The sequence below is a fragment of the Ips typographus genome, linkage group LG2 (assembly GCF_016097725.1).
Source record: "Ips typographus isolate SLU linkage group LG2, UJ_Ityp_2.0, whole genome shotgun sequence".
Taxonomy (NCBI): Eukaryota; Metazoa; Arthropoda; class Insecta; order Coleoptera; family Curculionidae; genus Ips; species Ips typographus.
Genome location: NC_138423.1, coordinates 22,472,226 through 22,497,917, shown reverse-complemented (window position 1 = coordinate 22,497,917; position 25,692 = coordinate 22,472,226). Strand labels below are relative to the sequence as shown.

The window sequence follows — 25,692 nt, the reverse complement described above, 5'->3', positions numbered from 1 at the left end:
CGTCTGGTATATTCTCAAGAAGGTTAAATTACAATAAATATAGACCGACTTTAAAAGACTAGTGTCATTGTATTAATTGAAATTCAACACTTGTTTATTTGTTTGAAAATTACGATAGAATCGGAAAAAGGTGTGTTTTCCGTATCGATAGTTAGAAATACTCTCTGGAAATATCTTCAATTACTTTCTACAATAGGTACTTGGAGCTGTATGTATTTTTAAATATCTCATCAAGTAAATCAACAAAAATATAAATACTAATTTAAAAAATTTAGGTTTTCTTTGGATATCTCTAGATGTAATAAAAAAATTTAAATTTTAGGACGGCATATTAATAAATTCCAATTTGCTAACTCTGTATCTCACACTATAGATAGCTTATCCTTTCTATTTGTCACTTATTTAAAAATTGTTGATTTTTGTTCACACCCAATTTTTATTTGAAGTTTGTTCTGTTTAGAATATGTTTTTTGTAAACATTGTTTTATTATTTGTGGCTTGTTTCTTTGTCTTTTCTTAATATTTTCCAAATTATTTTGTTGTACGTCTACTACAACACTACATAAAAGGATAATATGATTTTTACTTTTATTTTTCCCATTGTTTCTGTTGCTTCGTTATGTTACAAGCTTTTTTCATGTTGTTACAGTCTTTATTTGTTATATTTCTCTTTCATTTTCATTTAGTTTTTATTGCTCTCTGCTTGGCTATTTATCAGAAAGCTTGATTGATGTGTCAAAAAACATTTTGTAATAATGTTTTATGAGAAAAAAAATTTATACATACCGGAAATTACACATAAAATTCTTTAAAAACTCCTTATTTAAACTTTGGTTTACTAAGATCCAAAATATATGCAGGAGAACTGCATAAGTGACTGTCACTTGGTCAATCAAGCCTATAACCGTAATGGCGTTGACATTTACCACTATGGTGTCTCTAGTTTAGCATGTGTAACCGAATATCTTTGAGAATTAACCTTCCCCTTCGCATGTTCCCAATGCCAATCAATTTGGAGGGCCAACGTCACGCTTTCCATTATTCCCTTATTATTTTATTCTCTGACATGACGTGTCCGCCCCATTGTTACATTTGCCCCCTTTTTAATAAATAGGGGAATACATTGACACTGTTTAGATGTGGCCACAAATTGCCCTTGTACTTTAGTTTCGTTTACAACATCACTCTAATTGAGAATCAATTTTGTTTCGTACCATAAACTTTATTAGCAATATTCTTACATCTACATTTACATTGACTAGGTTATTATCAATTTAATTGCACTACATTTTTAATAAAGGAAACCAAAAATTTTGAGTGTGTTTCAAGTTATTTCAAACCTCATCGTGCACTGCTACAACTTCCAAAGGAGGACTTTCACAAGATTCCATTTCAGAACTGATTTCTCCATCGTCTGATATGACAGACGACTCGTCGCTTTTCACCAAACCCTTTTTATGGCTCATATAGTCTACGACTAGTTCTAGACCAATTAGAGCACGCAGGTCTTTGACTTTTTTCTGTTTTTCCGCTTCAGATTCCTCACTATCTTCATTTGGTTTGTCTTCAACTCTTTCGGAAGATTGTTTTTTTCTATCATCAAAATTTCGATAAATGCTGGCTATATTACCCATGATATAACTGGTGCTGGTTTTGCTGCTGCTTTTGTCAAACCCCATCGATTTGACGTCAAACTTGGTTTGACACCTGTCATTGGCAGTACGCACTTTACTCGCGTTTGGAACGGAAAATGCCGAGCAATGTCGCTTTTGAGCGAAAGGATTCTCGTGCACTTCTTCTATTTTAACCTCCTTTTTCTCCACACTAGAATCTTCTTTTGGACTTACTATGGTGCTATTACCGCCTTCTTGTGTTGTAGTTTCTTTTGGTTGTTCGCCATTTTGTCGATCGTAGATGTGGCCGGAAACTCGTAGATCGATGAAAAAATGCAGTGGATCTATCCCGTATGGTGGGGTGGGATAAATTGGTGGATACCAAATTGGAGGCGGTGGCGGCAGAACTAGATTAGATGCGTTTTCTTGTTGTGACGGTACAAACGGTGGTACTGAATGATCGTCCAATTTTAAAGATTTATGATGTTCATCTGCCTGAAATAGAAATAGTACCATTTTTAATAAACTAATATCAAATTAAAATTGAATTTTTACTTTTTGGTGTGACAATGAATTGCCCGGATTAGCCACTAGCTCAACTGGTGCATCATCACTTCTTCTAGAGCTCTTAATCATCCACGATTCATTTTCATTTTTTTCCTCGTGTTTTTCAGGTTTTGCTTCCACTAAAGGTGCACTGTTTTGATGATGATACATTTCCCTGTTGGCGCCACTCCATCCCCTTTTCCTTGCTCTACGCATTTGTGGTCCATAGAACAAGTTGCTACCTGAAAACCAAAAGATCAGTGAATTTTGTATGTGTCCCAAATAGGACTGAAAGTATATGCAAATTTCTAAAAAAGAGACAATTCCTCTACTCTTTAGACCACGTACGTTATAAAATTGAAATGTCTCTTACTACGTCACAGGGGACCGTGCCCGGCTCATTTTAACTTTCTTTTTAAGCGTTTCATAAAATTACTAACAATATAATATTGAAATGTAAGACAAAATAGCTCGTTCTAATGGATACATTTTAAAAAGTTAATTAAACGGTAATTTCTATTATGGTTTAGACTCCATTTTACTAATTTAAGCTTGATGGTAGGATCAATCAATTTCTTCTTCTTTTAATTTTTCATACATCTTCCTGATTCAAAACACGTGACAGACATTATTATTGGTTTAGAGGTTAAAAAGTAATATAAATAAGAAAAAAAAGTTTAGAAAATAATAACGCAATTTTATGAATTTTGTATCAACCATAAGCTGAAAATTGCTATTTAATAACATACATTAGCTTCAATGCAGGACTGTAAAACTTGTGTTATTAGGAGTTAATATGTCTGAAAAAATGTTACAAAAGTTAAATAAGTAATTTTGTGTAATTATTTAATAATCCGATTACTTATAACATTGCGTAGTATAGTCAAAACTTTACCTAGTTTAAATGACGACGCAGATCAAAAACACGCATGTTTTGAATTAGATCGCAATGTTCACTATTCGTTTATTTATACTAAAAAATCGTTTGCCTTTGTCTCTAGTTTTAGATTTTAAAAACTATACGTATCAACATAAATTACAGCTTGATAATTAACAACATTTGACCAGGTTTCACTAAAATGATTAATTTTCCAATTGAAGATTTACAGTTACTGGATTATTTCCATTTAAAACCAATATTTGGTCCAGTTATATGTTTTTGCCAAATTTCAGTTAGTAGTTTGTTTCAGCATACATTGAGTTTGATCCCTCATTATGTTCTTCATAAATGTAGTTTATTTGGTTTTCATAACCGACATTTTCTTAGGAATATAAAGAATTTAGGTCAGGTCTGCTTGAATTCCAGTTTTTTTTAAATTTAGCATAGGACATAAAACAAAAAGAAAGAATCACCAATTAACTTGTTTTGTTTTTTATATGCGAGCAAAAATGTGCTTAAAAATGACGTCATTTAAGGAAGGTAAGGTATTCCAACTATATTATTGTCCCAAAGACTGTATTGTTTCTAATATTGCTATGTTTACACCTCCACTGTAAAAACATGGACTTTTACTTTAATGAAAAAATGTGACTTAGCTGCAACATCGCAAATTTTCACTACACAAATAGAAAATGCATTTTGAAATCAGCATAAATTATTAAAGTTATTTTCAGTTTACTGGTGAAAAGTTTAGTCGACTACTTATTCCAGTCTGTACCAAATAACAACTACTGTCAAAATTTAGACATGTCCATCTTACCAGGAAATCCATTTGCTGCCATGTTGGCTCGTTGTTCGTTCTTCGCCTGCACCAAACTTCTGAGCATTTCGGAGAAAAAATACGTATTGGGCAATAGGGACATGTTGTACAAATAGGGAGGGGTGGCGGCCAAAAGTCTGGACACCAAATCGGTATTCCTTAGTTCCAATGGTGACAATTTGGGTTTTGGTGGTGGCAAAAGGTGTGCTTCTGGTGCTGTCGACATTCTTGATTGATTCTGAAAGTCGATTATTATTTAAGCCTCATAAAATAGTAATTTTCAAATATGTCAAAATTACGAAAAACTCATTACCAATTAGGACAGGGCGGAAATCCAGTCGTTAGTCAAGCTTAAAGGGAAATCAAACAAGGCAGACGTCTCTTATAATAGGGGGAATGGAAATGATTTATTAATTTGACGAGTGGAGGATATACCTTTAATTTCTCTAATATGCCTCAATTCAATAGCGCTCTACTCCGTCTTTCTGGCACAATCGTTTTGCTTAATGGATTTAAGATGAGCCTTAACACTAGCTACGTTCCTAAATTTTTATTATTTTAACATTGCAAATTGTCTTCACTAAGAACCCAACAATCATAATCACAAAAAAGTGTAAAAGTAACTGGATATTTTCCTAGTACGAACAAACTGTATAATGTAATTTTCTGAACTACAATAGAAGTAACGTTTCAACCGTGAATTCGCGAGCAAAGCCCTAAAACAAACCACTTCCAAGGTAGATCAATTAATTTAAGACTGTTTGGCCAAGATTTCCTGGGGTATGTCTTGGAATATCCCTTGTCTTTGCTGTGCGAGACGTCCTTTTGCAAACTATGATAAATTTGGTTATCAGGAAAGTGAACAATCGTCTGCAATCATCAATTATTAAATTGCTATCCTTCATACAGGGTGATTCATTATTAAAAATAAAATATTGTTCATTCATGATTCGAATTAAATTTTGTTAACTCTGTATCTTTATATAGTTTTTCACATATTTATTACCTTTCAAGTTTAAATGAGCTTTCGGAAGCTATGCAAGTTTAAGGCATGAGAAAGCTTTCAAAACTGATGAAGCCGGAAACTTATTAAAATTAATGATGCCTATTATTCGTGATGTCTTTTAAACCTGTTACATCAAAGTGTCTTGGGATAAAAGACTAATTTTAAGGATTATTACTGTAATGCCTTTTTCGTTATGCTAAACAGCGCCAAATCTCTACATTTTCATCATATTTTACAATTTACTTGATTTCAAACTTGGGGTTAACACAAGGTTGTCAGATTGTTTTTATTTGCCAAATAGTCTTAACATTAAACATAACCTAACGAATTAATTGAAATAGAATTTTTATATTCACTTGGAATGTTTAATTAGACTTAAACAGTCTTTGATTCTCTACTTCAGTTTTGCTTTTTCTATTATCCTCTTTTTCTATTTTTAATTTTTGACAGAGCAGTCACCTTTAATCGGAAAAAGTAACGATTACTTTTGCGTTATTTTTAAATAAAAAGTTACTTTGATTTGCTGCGATTATTTTAGCGTAAGGTCGTTATTCTTAGAATATCGCGTTATTTCGTTACTTACAGAATAACTTCGTTACTTACTAACCATACAGGATGTCTCTACCATGGGGTATCTCGCTTATTCAGAAATACAAAATAGTTTAAATTGGGACAAAATTGCACAATTAGGAGTTGAATAAAATGCCGTTTAAAAATTTTAAAAATTCCGAGTATACTTGCGGATATTTTGAAAATTAGTTTTGATTTCCTTACTGAAAACTATTGTCACTTTTCCTTGTTTACAACTTGGAAATATCATATTTTAGATCCGACGTCGACGTTTCTGTTTTTAGTTACGACCATCAACTTTAATTTTTCCCATACACTATGACACTTAATCACGTGATTTCAATGCTAATTCCACACCGATGAGCTTGCTGTCAAACAACGTCACGGAGCCTGTACTGACTTGACTTGATTGATGTTAGTTTATGGCACTCTTCTGACATTTTCCTGATGTATTTGAAGAAATAACTGAAAATAAATGACAATATGACAAATGATTTTCATCCTCTATAAAATTTCAGTTTTTTACTGAGTACTAGAGTCTAACAGGTGTCACGTGACCAAGAACGTTACATTACCATATCACGTGGGCTAGTGTCATATCGACGAATTGTTGAGATGCTATTTTCAAGGCGTTCTTTGTAAACACATAACATAGTTATTTTTACGAAATTGCAAGACAGAACATTATCGTAATTAGAGAAAAAGGCTCATTTTAAATATGCAAAAATCTAATGTGAATCAATAAAAGGGGATGTTAACTGAAAACCGAAACGACGGATATCCAAAATGATACTACAACGTGAAAATAGAGAAGTGTCATTGATGTTCAGTTATTTCATCAGATAAATTAACATAAACACAAAAACAAATTTCGAAAATTGTGAAAATATCTGCCTTTTGTTGAACTGTAAATTTAGCCTTCCTTATATCTCTTCTAATAACTGAGACACTCTGTATAGTAATACTTTGTAGTAAGCTTATCTTTACGGATTTACTATTTATATGAAATTCGTTCTTTTGAAATACGGAAATACTAAATAAAAATAAAAAAAGAACAAGTTACAATAATTCTTCTATGATATCCACTCATTTTATTAGAAAAGTATTAAGACATTACCATTTGGGTTGGCATTTGTAGTAATTAGTAGTATTCTTCTAGCATTTTTAAGGAAACATTACGTTTATAAAACAAAATTTACTTTTAATAGTTTCAGTTGCACAGATAAGAAAATAATAAACTTACCATGTTGATGATTTAGAATTTAAAAAAAATTTTACAAGTAATACTGATACTCTGAAACTAAATTGTTTTGCTGCATGTGCAAGATATTATACATGTAACTTTTTCAGTAGTGCATTACTTATAATTTATAAATATAACTTTTATTTCGTTGCGTTACTTTTACATTTTAGCCACTTTAAAAAATTAGAAAGTTATTAGGTAACTTTGTTACTTTAAAAAAAGTCTTAATTTTTTAGTAACATTTTTCAATTAACAAGAAAACTTTTAAATGCAAATGGATAATGGAAATCTTCACTATTTTATCGATAAAACGCTTCCAGGATCTGAAAGCCAGGATAAAAACAGATATGTCAACAACAGGAGAAACAGATAAGACGTATACATATGTATATTCCCGAGATAGGTGTGGATAACGTACAAGGGAATCCACTTCGAGCACAATAGAGCGCTACAAATCTGTTGGATCGACTTTAAAATAATTTGGAAGGGGGAGAAAACGTACATTTGCATAAAATCTGGGGTGGATCGGGGGTCGTGTTACACCCGCTGACGTTTATTCCTTTTTTAGCGGATGCTGCGAGAATGAAAGACGGGATTTTAAACGTTTTGTCAAGTAAACTGCGCAAATGTGTCGTACACGTTTGCGGTTTTCGTATTATTTGTGACTCCCCCCGAAATGCCTATTTGAGACGGTATTGAGGATTCTTATCAGTTTCCAGTTAAACAGTAAAATTCATGTATTTTTTTTAAATCACCCTGTAAAGCTAAGAGATCAAACGCCTGGTGGTAGATCAACCCAAACTGTATTTTTAAAACAAAGTGAAGAATTCAGGGAATCTAAAAAGTTAATGAGGTTTAACACACGAACCGTAACCTAATATCCCCCTTGTTTATTTTTTTTTGGGGTTCAAAGTTAAAATGGGAATTGGAATTAATAGGGCTATTTTTAAAGTGATCAACGCCACGCTACTCTCTCTGATTATATCGAAAGTAGTTCTTTTAGAATAGGAAATAAATGAACACTGAATCTAAATATCCATATATGTTACGATATTAGTCCTTATTGACAATACCGAATTACGAGCCTCCAAAATAGACCAAAACAGAATTAAAACGTTTGAATTACATTTCCAGGTACTGTTCGCGTTTGTTCGACCTAATCTCTCTGACCGTTCCATGGAAGCCCATTCGGAAAATCCGACTTTCCACCTTTTGGAAGAGTTCGCGTTTCCAGTTTGTTTTCATTGTTCGACGATGTCATGCAGATTTCCTGTGTGCACGCCTTGTCGATCTCATTGTTCCAAGTCCGGTATTATGACCTAACCTAGGTTTATCGGTCGTTTTTGATGGGGTTTCTGGACAATAGTATGTACAGTACATTACAGCAGAAATAATGTATGCTACGAAGGCGTAGAAGGGACACTAAAAAAAATAAAATATATACCAAAACTGTTTTTGTTTGGTGCAATTTTAACCTACAATTGCATGTCGGAGGAGCAATTACATGTCGGACATTGCACCTCATTTTAAAGAAAATTTCCGGTAATTCAAGAAATTAACAAAATGGCGTCCACATCCGCTATTTTGAATTTTCTGTCAAAAAACGACGTTGCACCTTATTTTAAAGGGAATTTCGCGTATATTTAAAATTTGACCCACAAAATGGCGTCGACGTCTCCCATTTTTGAAGGGAAGTGATCACGTGGTACTCACCACTGGGCAATTTCGTCAGCGCGCTCATCACTGAAAATCACAGTGGAATCGGTATTTTGCTTGATATACTTGGCCAACAGAAACATGGCAACACTGGCGCGAATCGTAGTGACATCGGGCGTTTCCAGGGTGACGATGACGTCATTCAGCGCTGTGGCAACGTCGCCTTCACTGAAAATCACCTGGTTTTGGTTTCCAAAAAATCGGCGGTTTGCAATCGGTATGGAGGGCAGCCACGACTTGGAAAAGCTCAGTTGGTGGCCGATTTTTTGGAAACCTAAACCAGGTGATTTTTAGTGAAAGCGACGTTGCCACAGCGCTGGATGACGTCATCGTCACCTTGAAAACGCCCGATGTCACTACGATTCGCGCCAGTGTTGCCATGTTTCTGTTGGCCAAGTATATCAAGGAAAATACCACGTGATCACTTCCCCTCAAAAATGAGATGCAACATCGATTATTGACGGAAAATTCAAAATGGCAGACGTGGACGCCATTTTGTGGGTAAAATTTTAAATATTTATTTTTGACAGAAAATTCAAAATAGCGGATGTGGACGCCATTTTGTTCATTTCTTGACATGAAAACAGTTTTGGTATAGTATATTTTATTTTTTTTTAGTGGTCCTTCTACGCCTTCGTATTAATGTGATATTAATTATTACGGAAAAAGTTTAATAATCCGTTTAATTTTAATAGTGACAACTTGCGGAAAAGTATAATGTAATGAGAAGGCCAGGTGTAAAGGATCTTTAAAGAGAATCAGGATACAATGGAGCCACTTGTGCAAAATGCAATTTCCACGCGGAATCAGTTAATGTTAAGCCGCTTAGCAGAAACTCAGGAATGTATTTAGTGAATTTCTTCCCTAAATTAATAACAACTCAATCTAAAAATTTTGATAGACTGCAGAGACTGGATTTTTATTTCCTGTGGCTCAACTAAGCCAAAAGTACTTTTGAAAATGATTGTGGTGTTGATATGTTTGTTGACACTAGAGTTACTCATTTCTTCGTTGCTAGTTGGGTTTACTGTATCACAACACAAAAAAGGTTTGTTATGAGTTGAAAATGACCACTGACTTAAGCTCGGTCTTGATACCTAAAACGCTGTGGTTTCGGTGGAAAATCTACCATCGTCTTCAGAGAATCTATAAAAGAACACAACGACAGAACACAGAAAACAACAACTTATAATATTAAACCTAATAATGTTCAATATGGAACTCCGAGAAGCGTTTTTTGTCAATAAAAATTGACATTATAATTTTTACTTTTGTCATTCCAATAGGAAAGGTTATCTATTGTTGTAGTGAAAGGTGCGTTTTATAATAAAATTACAAGAAATTTCAGTTTCGTTTAATATGACTAAGTGTTATCTCCTCTAGAATATTTAACCAAGTTTGCTCAATATTAATAGAGGATGTCGCAACACAGGAGTCATGGTCATGTTTTTTTACACGCGTTTGATAATGATCACGTAGTCAAATGGAATGGATGTAGTATCATAGACAAAGAAACTTTTTCAAAAAGACGTAAAATAAAAGAAAGTACATACAGGGTGGTCCAGTTTTAAGTGTCAATAATTCACCATTTGATAGCTAATTAAAAAATAAGTTGACTTGCATTATGTCATTTTTCTGAAAAAGGTTTCGTAAGGAAGATACAGTCCTCCAAATTTCAATTTAAAAAATCCATTTATAGCTTAAAACTCAACATCTAAGACTTGTGAAAGTCCCAATTTGTACTGAATAGTCTAAAAACTTTTTTACTACTAGGAATGGTCTTATGATTCGCTTTCTCAGACTGCCATCCTGGTTGAGTGTCTGAAACTGGCATTCAAGAACTAAAAAAGTCCGGAAATCAAGACAAAGATTGTATTGTGCATGAAACTCATTTTTTACTACTAAAAATAATATAAAAGTTGACTTTTAATGCTAGAACTGACTTTACTAGGACTAAAGAGAGTCCAAAAGTATATTTTCAAGACTTTAATTGGTGTACAACTCAATTTTCTGGACTGGACAAGTCTAGAAGTAAATTAAATTTTCGGGCTATTTTATTTCTAAAAATTAGTTCTCAAGACTATTATTGTAGCATTTGGTACCAAAATTTTTTATTTTTATTATTGAAGAAACTTGACTTTTGGAAATAGTCTTAAACTCGATTTTTCAGTCTTAAAAAGCACTAAAAACAGTCTGAATTTCTTAGAGATGCTACAATTTATTGCACCTATGAGTGTAGAAGTCAATTTAATAGTGAAGAAGCTTGAAATAACATTTTCAAGATTATGGTCAGTGGACAAACTGGCTTTTAGGCCTGATAAGTCAAAAACTTTGTAAAGATAGTCTTGAAACTCGATTTGAGGCACTGAAAACAGCCTTAAAACACTAAAAACAGTCTAGTTTATTAAGAAATACCCGAATTTTTAGCACTGAGGTGTCTAGAAGTCGATTTAATAGTGACAAAGCTTGGAATACCATTTTAAGTCTATGAAGAATGTAAAACTTGTTTTTTAAGTTTGCTATGTCAATAACTTGGTGAAGAGAGTCTAGAAACTCGATTTTCCAAGCTGAAAGCAGTTTTGAAGCCTAAAAATAGTCCAGAATTCGAAGAAAATAAAAAGCAAAGTAAAAAGCACGAAAAGTTCGTTTTCAAGACAATTTTCATGAATCTAATGTAATTCAACCTGCATCTAAGACTATTTTCAAGACTAAAATATTGAAATTTGTCTTCAAATTATGAAAACTTACTTCAAATGCAAATTTTAAGCTTCTGATGTCACTTTTCATTAGTTCAATCACATTTTGGGGTTCAAGCGTTCAAGTCAATTTTTAAGGTTTAAATGTATGAATTTGTAGTAACAAGTTCTTGAAAAAGTAGTTTTTATGTCTACAAGTCAATTAAAAACACAATTTTTAAGCTTCTGAAATGTTTATCTTTTCTAATTCAATTTTCAAAACTAAAGTCTTTTAGTGTGTCTGGAAACTATGAAAACTGGCTACAATAATATTTTTTAAACTTCCTAAGTGAATTTTCCGTTTCCAAGACAATTTTTAAGTTGGGTTAAGTTAGTTTTGGGTCTTTGACCGTAATAACGTGTAATAAAGTGCTTGCTCCAACGGTCTGACAGTTATGACAAAAAAAAAACCATTTTTTAAACAGAAATTTGAAGGACTGTATTTTCCTTAGGAAGCACTTTTCAAGAAAATGACATAATGAATGTTAACTTATTTTTTAATTAGCTATGGATTGGTGAATTATTGACATTTAAAACTGGATCACCCTGTATATTAGATTAATTTCTATTATACACGGTTTTTAAGATACGCACAAAAAAATCGTAAAAAAATTTTAAAATATCAATTGTTATATGTCATTAGAATGAATGGTAATTTTAAGATCTTTTCAAAAGTAAAATAATATTCAGGGTGTTCCATTTAAAAAAAAAAAAACAATTTTACGTTCGTAAGAATCGTGTCCAATGGAAAAAAAACTAGGTACTGCCTTTGCCTATCTCTATTAATAAGAGCACTTTTAAATACGTCCAATTTGGCCCACCCTTTACATTATAAACTAATGTACTGTTGTATACTGCAGAATTAGTAACTTAATAGTTGTGCAAAACTGTTCAAAATTCGAAAATAACTGACATAATATAACTTAACATAATTAAGTACAGCAACTGGTGACGAGCGGAAAAGATTCCTTACAGCATTTACTTAGGTTTACTTAGTTATTGGGCAGTTGTAAAAAATGACAAAAAGAGGATAGAATTTATTCAGAGAAGAAAAAAATATATTGACAAGGTTTTTAAATTAGATTTATTTTTGTAAATCGTATCAGATTCAAAAGAAGTCTCTTAGTTAGGCCAACGGTAAAAGGAATAATAGGAAACAACTTGACAACAAACTGCAGACCCTTCCGAACAAAGTGTGTCAGTCGTCGTATCCGACACCCAGTTGACAATACTGGCCATTTTGACTATTCAACGTTGACCGCTTCATTATCTCTAGTGTTTCGACTTTTCGAAACGGCAAAAGTTTTGAAGGTAGACACAACCGTGTGAAATTGGATTGGGAAAACTCACAAGTAGTTTTGCCCCGAATTTTGGTGTTTTAATCAAATAACAGTCAAGTTACTGATGCTGGAATGACTACTAAACCGATTATCCCATATTTCAATAAAACAGAGTAAATTCCAGTCATAATAACATCCGCTCGTTCATGGCACAATTATTCGCAATAGACGCAACCGAATCGTTTCCATCCAGTTAAGTAGAAACTCTTTCAGAAGCGGATTATGTCCCACTTCTGATCCAGACTGACAATGCCCGCCCGCGGTTCTCCACATAAAAGATTCGCCCAACAAAAGATTATTAAGTTTGACGAGTAAATTTCAGCGCGGTTACAGTATTAGAATATCCTGGAAATCTACCGTCTCTGTCTGCGGCTTTAATTGTGTCGGATCGCGGATGCGAATCACTAAATCCAGGATCGTCTCCAGTTCTCCTTTCGTTATTCCAGTATATCCAATTAGTGCGTATTTCATATTTATGAGCCGTATCTATACGGGAAATCAAAGTAAACAAAAATGACGACTCATCCAAAAAAAAATTGCATTGTTGTCACAATGTAGAAAAGGAGTTAAAGTGATATACTCTAGTTTCATACAAAATAACACCAAAGAAGTATCAGTATCAATCACCTGGTTCCTGTACCGCTCTTTTTTGAGCTTTTACTGATTTTTTTGGTCTAGGTTTACAGTCACTTAGAACCTGGCAATCCCGGTCACATGAATCCGGAATGCGGACAGCGGAAAATCGTTCAGCCAATCAGCGTTCTTCCGTAAGCGTTCTGTCCGTCTATCCGGACCGGATTGCATATTTTGATATTTTCCGCGCGTAAACGTCGTAATCATGACATTCATGACAGGGACAGAAAACAAAACAGAAACAGCAAAGCAAATATGTCCGTGGAGATGAACGAAAACGATTTTAACACTACGCTAATTGATTTTGTCCAAAGTTCCCTATTTTGTGGGATTCTAAGCACCCTCAACACAAGGATAATAATGCCTTAAAGAAAGCTTGGCTTCAGATTGCCAATCGAATGAAAACAATAGGTATTCGGTACAGTCAGAGAGAAAAGCGCTGTCAAAGTTTGAACTGCCAGAAACACAGTTTGAAAAGACAGTCAGCGACAAAATCGTCTGTTAAACTCACTTGGAGTGAGAAAATGACAGTTTTAAGCACATTTTTGGAATCCTCATTAAATTTCTTATCCAATAACCTAAAAAAAAAATCACAAAATTCGGTACAGTCAGGGAGAAAAGTGCTGCCAAAATTTGAACTGGCAGAAACACAGTTTGAAAAGACAGTCAGCGACAAAATCGACTGTTAAACTCACTTGGAATGAGAAAATGACAGTTTTAAGCACATTTTTGGAATCCTCATTAAATTTCTTATCCAATAACCTAAAAAAAATCAAAAAAATCGGTACAGTCAGGGAGAAAAGTGCTGCCAAAGTTTGAACTGCCAGAAACACAGTTTGAAAAGACAGTCAGCGACAAAATCGTCTGTTAAACTCACTTGGAATGAGAAAATGACAGTTTTAAGCACATTTTTGGAATCCTCATTAAATTTCTTATCCAATAACCTAAAAAAAAATCAAAAAAATCGGTACAGTCAGAGAGAAAAGCGCTGTCAAAGTTTGAACTGCCAGAAACACAGTTTGAAAAGACAGTCAGCGACAAAATCGTCTGTTAAACTCACTTGGAGTGAGAAAATGACAGTTTTAAGCACATTTTTGGAATCCTCATTAAATTTCTTATCCAATAACCTAAAAAAAAAATCACAAAATTCGGTACAGTCAGGGAGAAAAGTGCTGCCAAAATTTGAACTGGCAGAAACACAGTTTGAAAAGACAGTCAGCGACAAAATCGACTGTTAAACTCACTTGGAATGAGAAAATGACAGTTTTAAGCACATTTTTGGAATCCTCATTAAATTTCTTATCCAATAACCTAAAAAAAATCAAAAAAATCGGTACAGTCAGGGAGAAAAGTGCTGCCAAAGTTTGAACTGCCAGAAACACAGTTTGAAAAGACAGTCAGCGACAAAATCGTCTGTTAAACTCACTTGGAGTGAGAAAATGACAGTTTTATCCACATTTTTGGAATCCTCATTAAGTTTCCTATCTACTAACATAAAAAAAAGTAAAAAATCGAGTATAGTCAGTTGGAAAAACAGTGTCAAAGTTTGAACTGCCAGAAACACAGCTTGAAAGGACAGTCAGAGACAAAATCGCCTGTAAAACCCACTTGGAATGAGAAAATAACAGTTTTAAGCACATTTTTGGAATCCTCGTTAAATTTCCTATTCAGTTACTTGGAAAAATTGTATAAAATGTGGTACAGTCTGGGAGAAAAGCAGTGTCAAATTTTGAACTAAAAGAAACACAGTTCGGAAGAACAGTCAGGGACAAAATCGCACTTCTAGTCAGAAAATGTTTGATTTAAGTACATTTTTGGAATTCTCAGTAAATTTCCTATTCAATAGCCAAAAAAAACAAAAAACATATCGGTACAGTCATGGTGAAAAATGGTGTCAAAGTTTGAATTGTTAGAAACACAGTTTGAAAGGACAGTCAAGGACAAAATCGCCTGTAAAACCCATTTGTGGTGTGAAAATGACAGTTTTAAGCACATTTTTGAAATCCTCATTAAATTTCCTATCTACTAACCTAAAAAAAAACTACCAAATTGAGTACATTCAGAGAGAAAAACAGTGTCAAAGTTTGAACTAACAGAAACACAGTTTGAAAGGACAGTCAAGGACAAAATCGCCTGTAAAACCCATTTGTGGTGTGAAAATGACAGTTTTAAGCACATTTTTGGAATCCTCATTAAATTTCCTATCCAATAGTCTAAAAAAACACTAAAAAATCGAGTATAGTCAGTTAGAACACTATTCCGTCAACCATTCCGCAGCTGTTTTACTCGTCACATGCGAACGACAAGGAGTTTTCCGTGCCTAAAAAGCATTCATTCCGCACCCCGAGCTTTAGTTAACAGTTTCTCTTTTTGTTTTTTGGACTCCCTGTATATTTTCAATAATTTTGTGGTTAGCACGAGATGAAAGAGCAGTTCAAGACGAACATTTTGAGCTATTGACACTTGCTAAAACCCCAAAAATAGCGGAGATATAAAGTTTTCAAAAACTTGATGCAATTGCCAAAAAAGTCGAATTTCTCGGAGGCAGTGAGAGTTACGGGAATTTTTAAAGAGACCAAAAATGTTCTTAATGACTTTCTCTATTCAGTGGATTAGGTTTACACCCACTGAGAACGGGGTAAACGCGGTTAGAACTGACAGAGCGTTAGTTTCAAGTTAGCTGTTTGTTGAACACCCTGTATTCAATTATGTTGCGGATATTACTAGGAGAAATAGCAGTTCAAAACAAACATTTTGAGCATTTTACAGTCGTGTAGATACGAAGTTTTCAAAATGTTTATGTTTTTCTACAATTTCCAAAAAGAAGTAAAAAAGTCGATTATCTCGAAAACGGTTACAGTTCCGGAAATTTTACAAGAGAGCAAAAATGTTGGGAGTTACTTTCTCTACTCACTGGATTCAGTATTTAAAACCGGGTAAACGCGGTCACAACTGGTACAGCCTTAAGTTTAAAATTGAACTGTTTTTCTATTTGTTTTTGCAACAGCTGGTTTATGTTCAATCGTGTTGCTATTAGCACAAGGTAAAATAGCTTTTTACAGTAGCTGAAGCCTCAAACATGGCGGAGATACAAAATTTTGATTCAATTTCCAAAAATACGTTCAAATATCTCGGAAACTGTTAAGGAAATTTAGCGAGAGAACAAAAATGTTTAGAATGACTTTCTTTACTTTTAAAATTTAGTAATGGTGAAATCAATACATTTAACTAAGTTAAGTTTCAAACATTGATACATTTTGGGAATTGTCATCTGTCAGTTTTTGTAATGTAATCACAAAAAAATTTGCTACTATAGTCTATCCGGCGAACCTACGGAGTAATAAAAGCGAAAATTAGGAGGGGTTGACCCGCCCCGTCCATTAGTATTGGTCTATATTCGGTCCGTTTTACAATATAATATCTTCTTCTTTTACGTACCTGTTTTACAGTGTAATGCGGGCTGACCAAAGTTGCCGCCCATCGAATTTTATTACTCCGTAGGTTCGCCGGATAGACTATAGTATCCAAAAAATGTACTGATCAATTACATTCATTCAAATAATTATTTTAAAAATAAAACTGCGTTGGTTTCCACTTAACTTTAGTTTCTTTACTCACAATTATCATACTGAACTGTTGTGTAAATAATCAACAACCTACATAGCAGCAATATCGAAAGAATACTTAAAAAGCATCTGCGAAAACAATCATGCTAATTACGCGTCCGGTCTTAAAATCCCGGCAAGCAGCAAACTTTCCTCCCAAAAAACAAAGAAATATGGAGTGCGACACGGGAAATTAAAGATGAATAAAAGACAATTTGAAATTCAGATGGTGCTTCGTATTATGGAAATTGGCAACATCTCCGTCGGAAATTTTTAGACGACAAAAAGTTTCGAAAATTGTTTTTTTTACCGGCTTACTCTTTAAATTGAAATTACGAGTTTGAATTAGAAATTAATGCCTCATTTTAAATTGGTTGTAAGTTCGAAAAAAAAAATGTGTTGTTGAAAAATGTTTATCTAGAAAATAGGATTTTTTTTTGATAATAACCAAACCAAACTTTTTCCTATGAAAATGTTAATGGTAATTGTTATCTATGTATGAGTTGTGCGTAAAAAAATTACAGGGTCATAATATAATAAATCAATAGTTTTTTAATGTAATAGACAAAAAGTCGAATAACAAGTAATAATATTTTTAATTACACGTTAAACATAATTATTACTCTATAAAAAGATTTGTGTTTTGTATTATTATTGACATTGATTATAACATATTGCGTATATGCCTATATTTAAATAGTTTGGAGAAACTAAACACGCAATAGCATGTTCACCCCGTTCGTTACTGCCTGATATAAATCAATCAATCCGACAATACGGAGGGCTGTAAACCGTCAAAAAGAGACAGACATTTACCGGAAATGACATCGGTCATCGACGGAAGTGCACATAGAAAGAGGGTGCCACCCTAAAACTTACCCTCAAAGGTCAATGCGGGGTGCCGAGTTACTCGTCAGGTGAACTACACAGAAACCGAATACAAATAAAACCACAGAAAAGTTTATCAAATATCAATCAATATAAAATAAAAGTGTTATAATATCTTAAAAGTTTGCTACTTTTCTTCTGTACTTTTTTTCTTTTTTTAATTTGTTTACTATAACTTTGGTCGCTTTTGGTTATTGCTGTTTAAATTATTTGTACAGAGTGTCCAAGTATGAGTCGAAGCTCTACGATCAACCGTTTAGTAAAAAAAGTCAAGAGTTATTTTTATTTGGACACCTTGTACATAACTAACATTAACTCAAAGACTGGTAACAAAGACCTATTTTCGAAAAATTATCAAAACTTAAACTCAGTGTGCTTCATTTGTGAAAACATGGCTTAAAATGAATTTCATTTAATGAACTGTCCAGAATTTTTTTTTAAGTCTGGAATGGTGAAAAATAATTGGAAAAACCACCTTGGGTTACTAGATTTTTTATCTGCATTTTAAATCCTGCTTTTAAATGTAATAAAAGTTATGTATAATTTGTCTAATAATATGTTAGCTTTCTGGTTAGAAACTATGTAGAAGTTTACCATCAAATTGTATGTAAACGCTAGTTAATAACTCTATGAGTACATTGGCCGAAAATAACCTCATTTTTAGCTTTACAGAAAATGTATAAAAAAATGTTTGTTTATAAACCTTACTTGCTTTATTAAATACTGTAGTTTTATTAATAATAAAAATTATAAAATAATTAAGATAAAGTTGTTCCAATCCTCAAAGTGGCCCATGTTTTTTACTCAGGAAAGGAAAGAGAAAAAATTAAGTCGTTGTCACATCCGCTACTTGTTCACGACTACATTACAAACTTTTTTGATTCATTTTGCGTGCAAAATATCAAAATTAGAGCATTTAAAAAATACACAGTGATAGCATTACAATTTTCATTTAAAAACTATTTAGTTAAACCAATAATTATACAGACACAAGTGTTAATTAATATTATATGTGCAGAGTTTTTCAACACATCCTGTATGCTATATTTTTTTAAAACCCCAGCTACTACTTTTAAAAGTACAAATTTTGGATTTTGGACCATTTTTATTAAAATTCTGTTGTGACAACAAAATGAAGTACTTAAGGTTGTGCTATGAATAAAGTTTTGTTTTAAAACTGCTTAACTTAAAGTTTTGTTAAAAAACGACTTACCTTAAGTATCCGTATTGTCACTAGTGTTAAAGAACTGTTAAAACCGCTTTTAAACTATCAGCGTCTGGATGCGTCTGGAATGCGTCGTGGTCTGGAACGCGATATACTGTTAATCTCGACGTTGACGGCGTCGGGGCGCTGTTTTGATCAGCCACGTGGGTTTCGAAGTGCCCAAATGGCATTATAAACCCCCGAGGCGGGGCTAGATAAGGGGCGGGAATAGCCACAGGTGACGGGACACGCCGGTTTATTTTTTTTTGTTTATAGGGACAAAATTGCGTTTTTTTTATTGCTGAAGTTTAAAAAGTAACTTTTTTAGTTATTTAGAAGTGTTAAAAAATTCAAAATAAAAATGTTTAATTATTGTAAAATTAGTGTGTATAGTAGGTTTTTTTTCTACAACTGTGTGTAGGTATTCAAATTTTGTGACACATTTTTAGTCAGCGAAACAATGTAAAATAAAAAACATTTAATTTACTAGTTTTTTACAGAACAACTAAGTTTTGTAAATAACTTTTTCAAAATTTAATGTTGGTTATACAGAGTGATTCACCATGAACGCGAATGACCATAATTCTGACAATTTGGAAGTACACTGAAGCAGTTTATCTAAAATATTTTTAAAATGGCATTTCCGGTTATACCTTTTTTCCTTAGTGTGTATTGTTAAACAAGGTTGGTTGTAAAAGTGGGTACAGAAAAACGTCGAAAACAATGATACGGGGTGGTCAAAAATTGGAATAAAAAAATCGAACAAAACGGAAGAAAGTCTAGTTTGTCAAATGAAACACCACCCAACATATTTTTGTTATTTATTTTTATTTTCCGTGTAATATTAGGGTAAGGTACTTATAGGAAAAATTAATACGTGGAGCAAGTGTAGTGTCACAGTGACATTAATGGTGGGAGAATGGTTTTGGCAGTGGAAATGCATATCAACGCATATATAAAAATCAAATTTCTATTTTATTACTTTATTATTTTCAAGAATATAGTTTTAGAGTTCAGCTCCGACGTTTTGTTTTTTAGTTACCATCATTAACTTCAATATTTCAAATACTGACCTGAACTTTTTATTTTGTTTTTTAGTAGCTACAGATCCTCTGAAACTAATAAGGTTGTCAAAAATATACCTAGTGTATTCGTACTTGGTACTTAGTACTACGTTTTTTGTAGTTATTTATGTACCAAGGGCGTTTTGAAAGAACGAAATGCCCTGAAGGGCACTCGAGCTGTTTGGCCTGACATGTTTTATGTTTCACCTAACTCAGCAACTATTTACTGTTTTTGACATTCAAAAGTAGGGTATACCTTTACCGGTATTTTAGTGTTTATTTTACCTGAATGATGTGATTTTGATAGTCTTGTAAGTCAGTGAAAATGGCACAAGTTGGACGAAATTTTAGAAAATGCAGCAAAAATTAACGAAAAATAACGAATTACCTAAAAAGTCAAGAGCATTCTAAGGTAGGGAATACGTAGTTTTTATGGCATAAAAGAATAAAAATGTCATTGCTAATATTAAAAAAGGTTTCAGGGAGTTATAAGCGGGCGTTATGATAACGCTCTTATACAGGGTGTCCCATAAGTGACACGTCACAGTGACACCGCAGGTAGGTCAGCCAAAGAGGCACCGAACCAGCCTAACATGACCCTAGTAAAAGTTGCATGGTTTTCGAGTTATTAGCAAATTACGATTTTTCATGAATTTTCACATTTTTTAACATTGTCAGTGCCAGAATTCTGTTGGAAAGCTCTGAAATTGGAATTTTTTTTTATTGTATGGAATCCTAAATAGTTACTTAAGATGCCATGAGCATGTTTTTGTCAAAAAGTAATGTAAAGTTCCGAAAAATACTGGATAAATCTTGATTTAAATTTTCAGCAAAATAAGAATTTTTATTTTTATTTTTTTTTGTTAGGCTGGTTCGGTGCCTCTTTGGCTGACCTACCTGCGGTGTCACTGTGACGTGTCACTTATGGGACACCCTGTATAATGCGGTTGTTCCTGTTACATTTTATCAGCACTTCTCTTGAGAATTTCAATACCTAGTTTCAAGAATTAGGACCCTGGATACCAATTTCGACATCTAAAAAACATATGTTTCAATTTTTCAATGAAAGTAAATGGATGAGTGAAGCAACAGTGGATAGATTAAGATTAGTAGAATAGCGTATGTGTTACTGAATGGCTTTTTCATAAACAATACGTCATTTCTGGTGTAGACCGAAAATTGAAAAACCCCCAAACATGTCCCGAAGAGAAGAGAGAATGTTCAAGAAATTTGCAGCCCATTTTTCTTTACCCTGTATATCTGTGAAGAAACCACCTTAGAGGCAAAAAGAATAACGGTCCTGATTCAAGAAAAACGGCCTTTAATATCTTTTTTTTGTTTAATAAATTCGGCTTAGACATTTTAGAGATGCAGGAACTTAAAAATGATCAAAAATTTCCGTGAGCAGTTTACTTTAAAATTCTAAAACAAGATTGAAAACTTTGACTGTAATTTCTGAATTTGTAAACATTATTTAGAAAATCATTACAACCTTGATGCATTTGTAATAATTTTTGTATATCTAAGAATAATTCAAGAAATAATCAAAAGTGAACAAATCTTTTGCTCTCTTGTTGGAACACTCTGTATGTGTATCAATTTATTTTATTGTAAACGAGTATCTTACTAAACAAACCTAAATGGCGATATGCTAAATCTCCCTAACAACGGGTTAATCCATATTCATAAAAGTGGATGAGGGAATGTGTGAATATTTACGCGTATTTTACAACCTGGGCCAACATTGATTTGCATGTGAAATGGAATGGCCCCTCGGGGCGGTCATTTCATATTCCGTTTAGTCGAAATTAGCGCAAGTTAATTTCTGTATATTATAGACTACTTGAATGAGATTCCATATCTGAATTTTACTTCAAAAAAAAGTTCTTTTAGAGTGTATGATTGGTTCACAAGTACATATTCACAAAGGATAGAAATTGCTTTGCCTGTTGTCTAGTGGTATTATCCCGGAAATAATGGTTTTCTACAATTGTCTGGTGGTTCAACGTAATTCCTTTGATTCTTGACGATTGAAATTTTTCCTAGGTAATTACACACTCGTCCAAATAACTCCAGACTCCTAAAAGTGTGAGAACAAACTGGAAATAATCCATCAAAATGTGATTAAAAAATAATGAAGCCTCCCTATGAACCGCATCTCTTTAAAGCCATAGGAAAAGGTTTAGCCCGACTTAGATAATTCTGCACACGTTGATGAATTCAGTGGGAATCTGAATATGCATGAGAGCAAATAACGGCCCATCGAACGGGGCTTTGTGGTCGAGTTTCCATTAAAAATATGGATGGATTCAAAAGCGCTTTTTCCGGCTCTTTGAGCTTTAATATTATTGTTTTTGTCCCTGGCCGGATCGGTTTCACTGTGGCGCGGCTGCGGTTTAATTAAACCGGACTTTTGCAAATAGTCCAGTGTTTGTGTGGATGAGGGCTTGTGTGTAAGCGACTTTTACAAGATCAATGTAAATTACAAATTTTTGCTGTATTCAACGCTTGCACTATCAAATTGGTCTTACCTGCGAAATATTTTAATTAAAGTTGATTAAACCATTGACTTCTGGGATATATGTTGGTATTTGACCGGCAAACTCTCAAAGTTGTCAAGTCTTTTTGTAATTTTTGTATAATAAACAGGGTAGGGTGTCTCTGAATTGGTGTCACAAACTGTGTTTTTTTCAGGAATAATAGATTTAGCCAGCAATTTTCAGACATTTTATGTCGAAACATTGAAAAATTATCATATAACGTAAAAATTGACGTACCAAAACAATAAAAAATAGTCAAATATCATAAAAATTTACTTGATTTACAGTTTTCAATAGTGCGAGTCAATTTTCAACGGCAAAATATTTAAAAACAGTAAAATTTTGTGAACATCGATTTACTGGACTATTTGCGATCAATGCTGCTGGTTCCAGTCATTTTAGTCGAGTTATTAAGTTCATAATATTGTAATGGTAAAATTTGACTCTCTGAACCATTTGCAGTCATTCTAGTCAATTTTCAAAATGAAAATGGTGAAAAATAGTCAACGATTTTATGAAAACTGACTTACCGGATTACTTGCAGTCGTCCTACTCAATTTTCAATAACAAAACGTTGAAAAACAGTCAAATATCATAAAAATTGACCAACCGGACTATTCTGTCATTTTAATCTGTTGGAGGTGAGTGCAAACGGTTTGGTAACGCTGCCAAAAATGGTTCGCCAATAAATGAATTGCCAAAATCCGTTATTCTGTCTGTCGAAAGTATCATTCTGACGTTCAAACTGTCAAAAGTTGGCAGAATTACAGTTAAAAATAATGGTTGAGAACGTCGGAACGAGTCAAATAAAAAAAAAATAAATATTGATGTTTTGACTTAAAGCTAAACTGACGATTTTAACATTGACTCAACCGGTCAAAACTATTGTTAGGTTAAATTAAAATTTACATATCTCTCATTTTAGGTCAAAGATTGTCAAGTCTAATTAAATAAATAAAAATCCAAATAAGACCTATTTTTCACTGATTTAAGATAAAATAAAACCATAATTTTTCCCGTCATTTTTGATTTTATTAAAAATGTAACGCAAAAGTTGTCAAATTGACGGAAAAGTTAATACTAATCATTTTTTTAAAGTAACTAGAATTAAGTATCACGAACAGTAAGAGCATTTAGTTTTAGACAAATTTGGAGCCACAACTCCAGCCTCCAAACTTTTTCAATGATCAGTACTTCTTTACTATTATTCTTGATACTGAGTAGTATTACGATTTAGATACTGCTATTTTACCAATTCTACTTGTTTTAATATCTTACATTACGCTAGTTTTGGCTAATTTACTGAAATAAATGCAATTCATGCATTTTATTGTTTGCGCAATAAATTGGGCAAATTTAGGTTACACACTCGTAGACTTTTAAGTTTTTTTCTAGGTAAAGAGTTCTTATATCTAACCACCTGGTAAAAAAATTTAAAATGAATTAGATAATAGTAGTCATTAAAAATCTCTATTCTGTTTTCTTCCTCCCCTGTAGGATAATAAATATAAACGTCACCGATGAAGCGCAATGGTTATTAAAAACCGGCGAAACGTCTTGTCTGGCAGCGTCGTCTTACGGAAAATTTATTTATTAGCCCATATTTTATAATTTTCTTTTCATCATTTTTGTCGACGGCACCGGGTTGTTTTTACCGGGATTGCATAAATTACCTCCTGAAGGAATGACGAATTGTTTAATAAGGGGGTGAGTTATCCGGTGACAGCGTTTTGAATTATGAGACGCTCCGCTTTTAATGGAAATTATAAATTAAGACGAAGCCCCAACGGAAAATTGAGGGAAAATTCTATACACTTTACACGCTACCGCCATTTATAAACAATCAACATTATTGTGCAATAAATGCAATATTCCACAAATTTGTAGCGTCAGCAAATAATATCAAAAACGAATTGCTGGTTGTTATCGGAAATTGGTAATAAATTTCCTACATCAAATCATTATCAGATCTGAAAAATAAATGACCATTTTTAGCTCTAATAGCATTATTTCGGCATGTACGATACAGTGATCAGAACAGTGATTTCGTGTTTTGGCTAATCTTTTGTTAATGTGCATGCAAAATAATGTTCGAATTTTGAATAGTGTTAGTACTTACCTCGATTTCCATTTGATTGTTCAAATTATCTGAATTGACTCAAATTAGGATTAATTTTAACAGAAATTTTGCCATGGTTGACTTAACTGGTTCCATTAAAATAAAAACCTCAAAATAGTTTTGTTTTGTTGTGAGAATACAGTAATTACAAAAATACCTGATCACGTTGAATAAATGAGCTAATTTTGGAAGCCTCTGTTATGAAAAAAGCGTACACGTAAAACTGTCATTAATTTTAAAGTAAAAAAAGATTATATGGCAATATTCTATATAATAAAACAATATAATAGACAAGTTACTTCATCCAACTTTATTTTTGCCATATAAAGGAAACCATTATTATTGACCAAAATGTTCTTAAGAGTAAAGTTACTAAAAAATATCAGTTTTTAGAGAAAGTTTATATCATATCATGAGTAGATACTGTAGACAGTATTTTGGAAAAGTTTTACGGTAAAATGTTGTCAAAAAAATTACGGTGCTGTCCTCTGTTGTTGCTTTTAGGTAACTCAGCAATTCTTAACAAGAATAACTGTAAACCGAATTGATTGATTGGAAACCTGATATTAGTGTATTGCTAGACTTATTCTAGTACAACAATAGATGGCGCAAGCAGCAATTAAAGTATTTTTGAGTTTATTTTTGATGTTTTGATAATGATTTAAAAGAGAAACACACGAGTGACTTACAAGTTACAAGCCAGTTTTGTTAATGATTAAATACATTTGCTTTGAGGAAAATTTTTCCCTCGTTTTAGAGATTTTCCTCAAAAACTATTATTTTTAGAGAATAAATATTAGAGAAAATTTTCAAAGGTCACTGTAATATTAAGACATTTTAGGAAAAAATGTACAATGTTATTTTAGAAAACAATAATACATTTTAATTGGATTTTTTCATTTTTGAAAAGCGACTTGTAAAACTTGCTTGATTTAAATTGCCAGAGGCCTCTAGAACCATTTTGAAAGTTCCATAGACCTGCAAATGCTATTGAAAACTTTTTAACAAGTGCCAGAGGCTTCTATTAGTGTTTTAAACCTTCCCAGAGTTGTTTTAAATCGTCAGAGGCTTCTAGGACCATTTTGAAAATTCCATAGATCGTGCTGAAAATCAATTTTTTGTTCAAACGGACGTGAAGTACTCACTTCACATGCCGTATATTAAAACAAC

The 25,692-nt window shown here is 33.0% G+C and overlaps 1 protein-coding gene and 1 long non-coding RNA gene across 3 annotated transcripts; both read right to left on the bottom strand.

Annotated features, from left to right (window-relative positions):
* Window positions 1–1,201: 1,201 nt before the first annotated feature.
* LOC145724762 (uncharacterized) lies at window positions 1,202–18,969 on the bottom strand. Of its 2 annotated transcripts, XM_081973189.1 has the most exons (5): window positions 18,809–18,969; window positions 17,587–17,629; window positions 3,860–4,097; window positions 2,169–2,401; window positions 1,202–2,108 (listed from the first exon to the last, which is right to left on the bottom strand). In XM_081973189.1, the coding sequence occupies exons 3-5, from the start codon at window positions 4,083–4,085 to the stop codon at window positions 1,335–1,337; spliced, it is 1,233 nt and encodes a 410-aa protein (XP_081829315.1). In that variant the 5' UTR covers window positions 4,086–4,097; window positions 17,587–17,629; window positions 18,809–18,969; the 3' UTR covers window positions 1,202–1,334. The 2 variants fall into 2 exon arrangements, with proteins under 2 accessions (XP_081829315.1, XP_081829314.1); XM_081973188.1 differs by lacking the exon at window positions 17,587–17,629 and having other exon boundaries at window positions 18,809–18,968.
* A 3,696-nt stretch (window positions 18,970–22,665) lies between these two features.
* LOC145725490 (uncharacterized) lies at window positions 22,666–23,167 on the bottom strand. Its single transcript, XR_014177294.1, has 2 exons — window positions 22,934–23,167; window positions 22,666–22,870 (listed from the first exon to the last, which is right to left on the bottom strand). It is a non-coding gene; the product is annotated as an uncharacterized LOC145725490 (long non-coding RNA).
* Window positions 23,168–25,692: the final 2,525 nt, after the last annotated feature.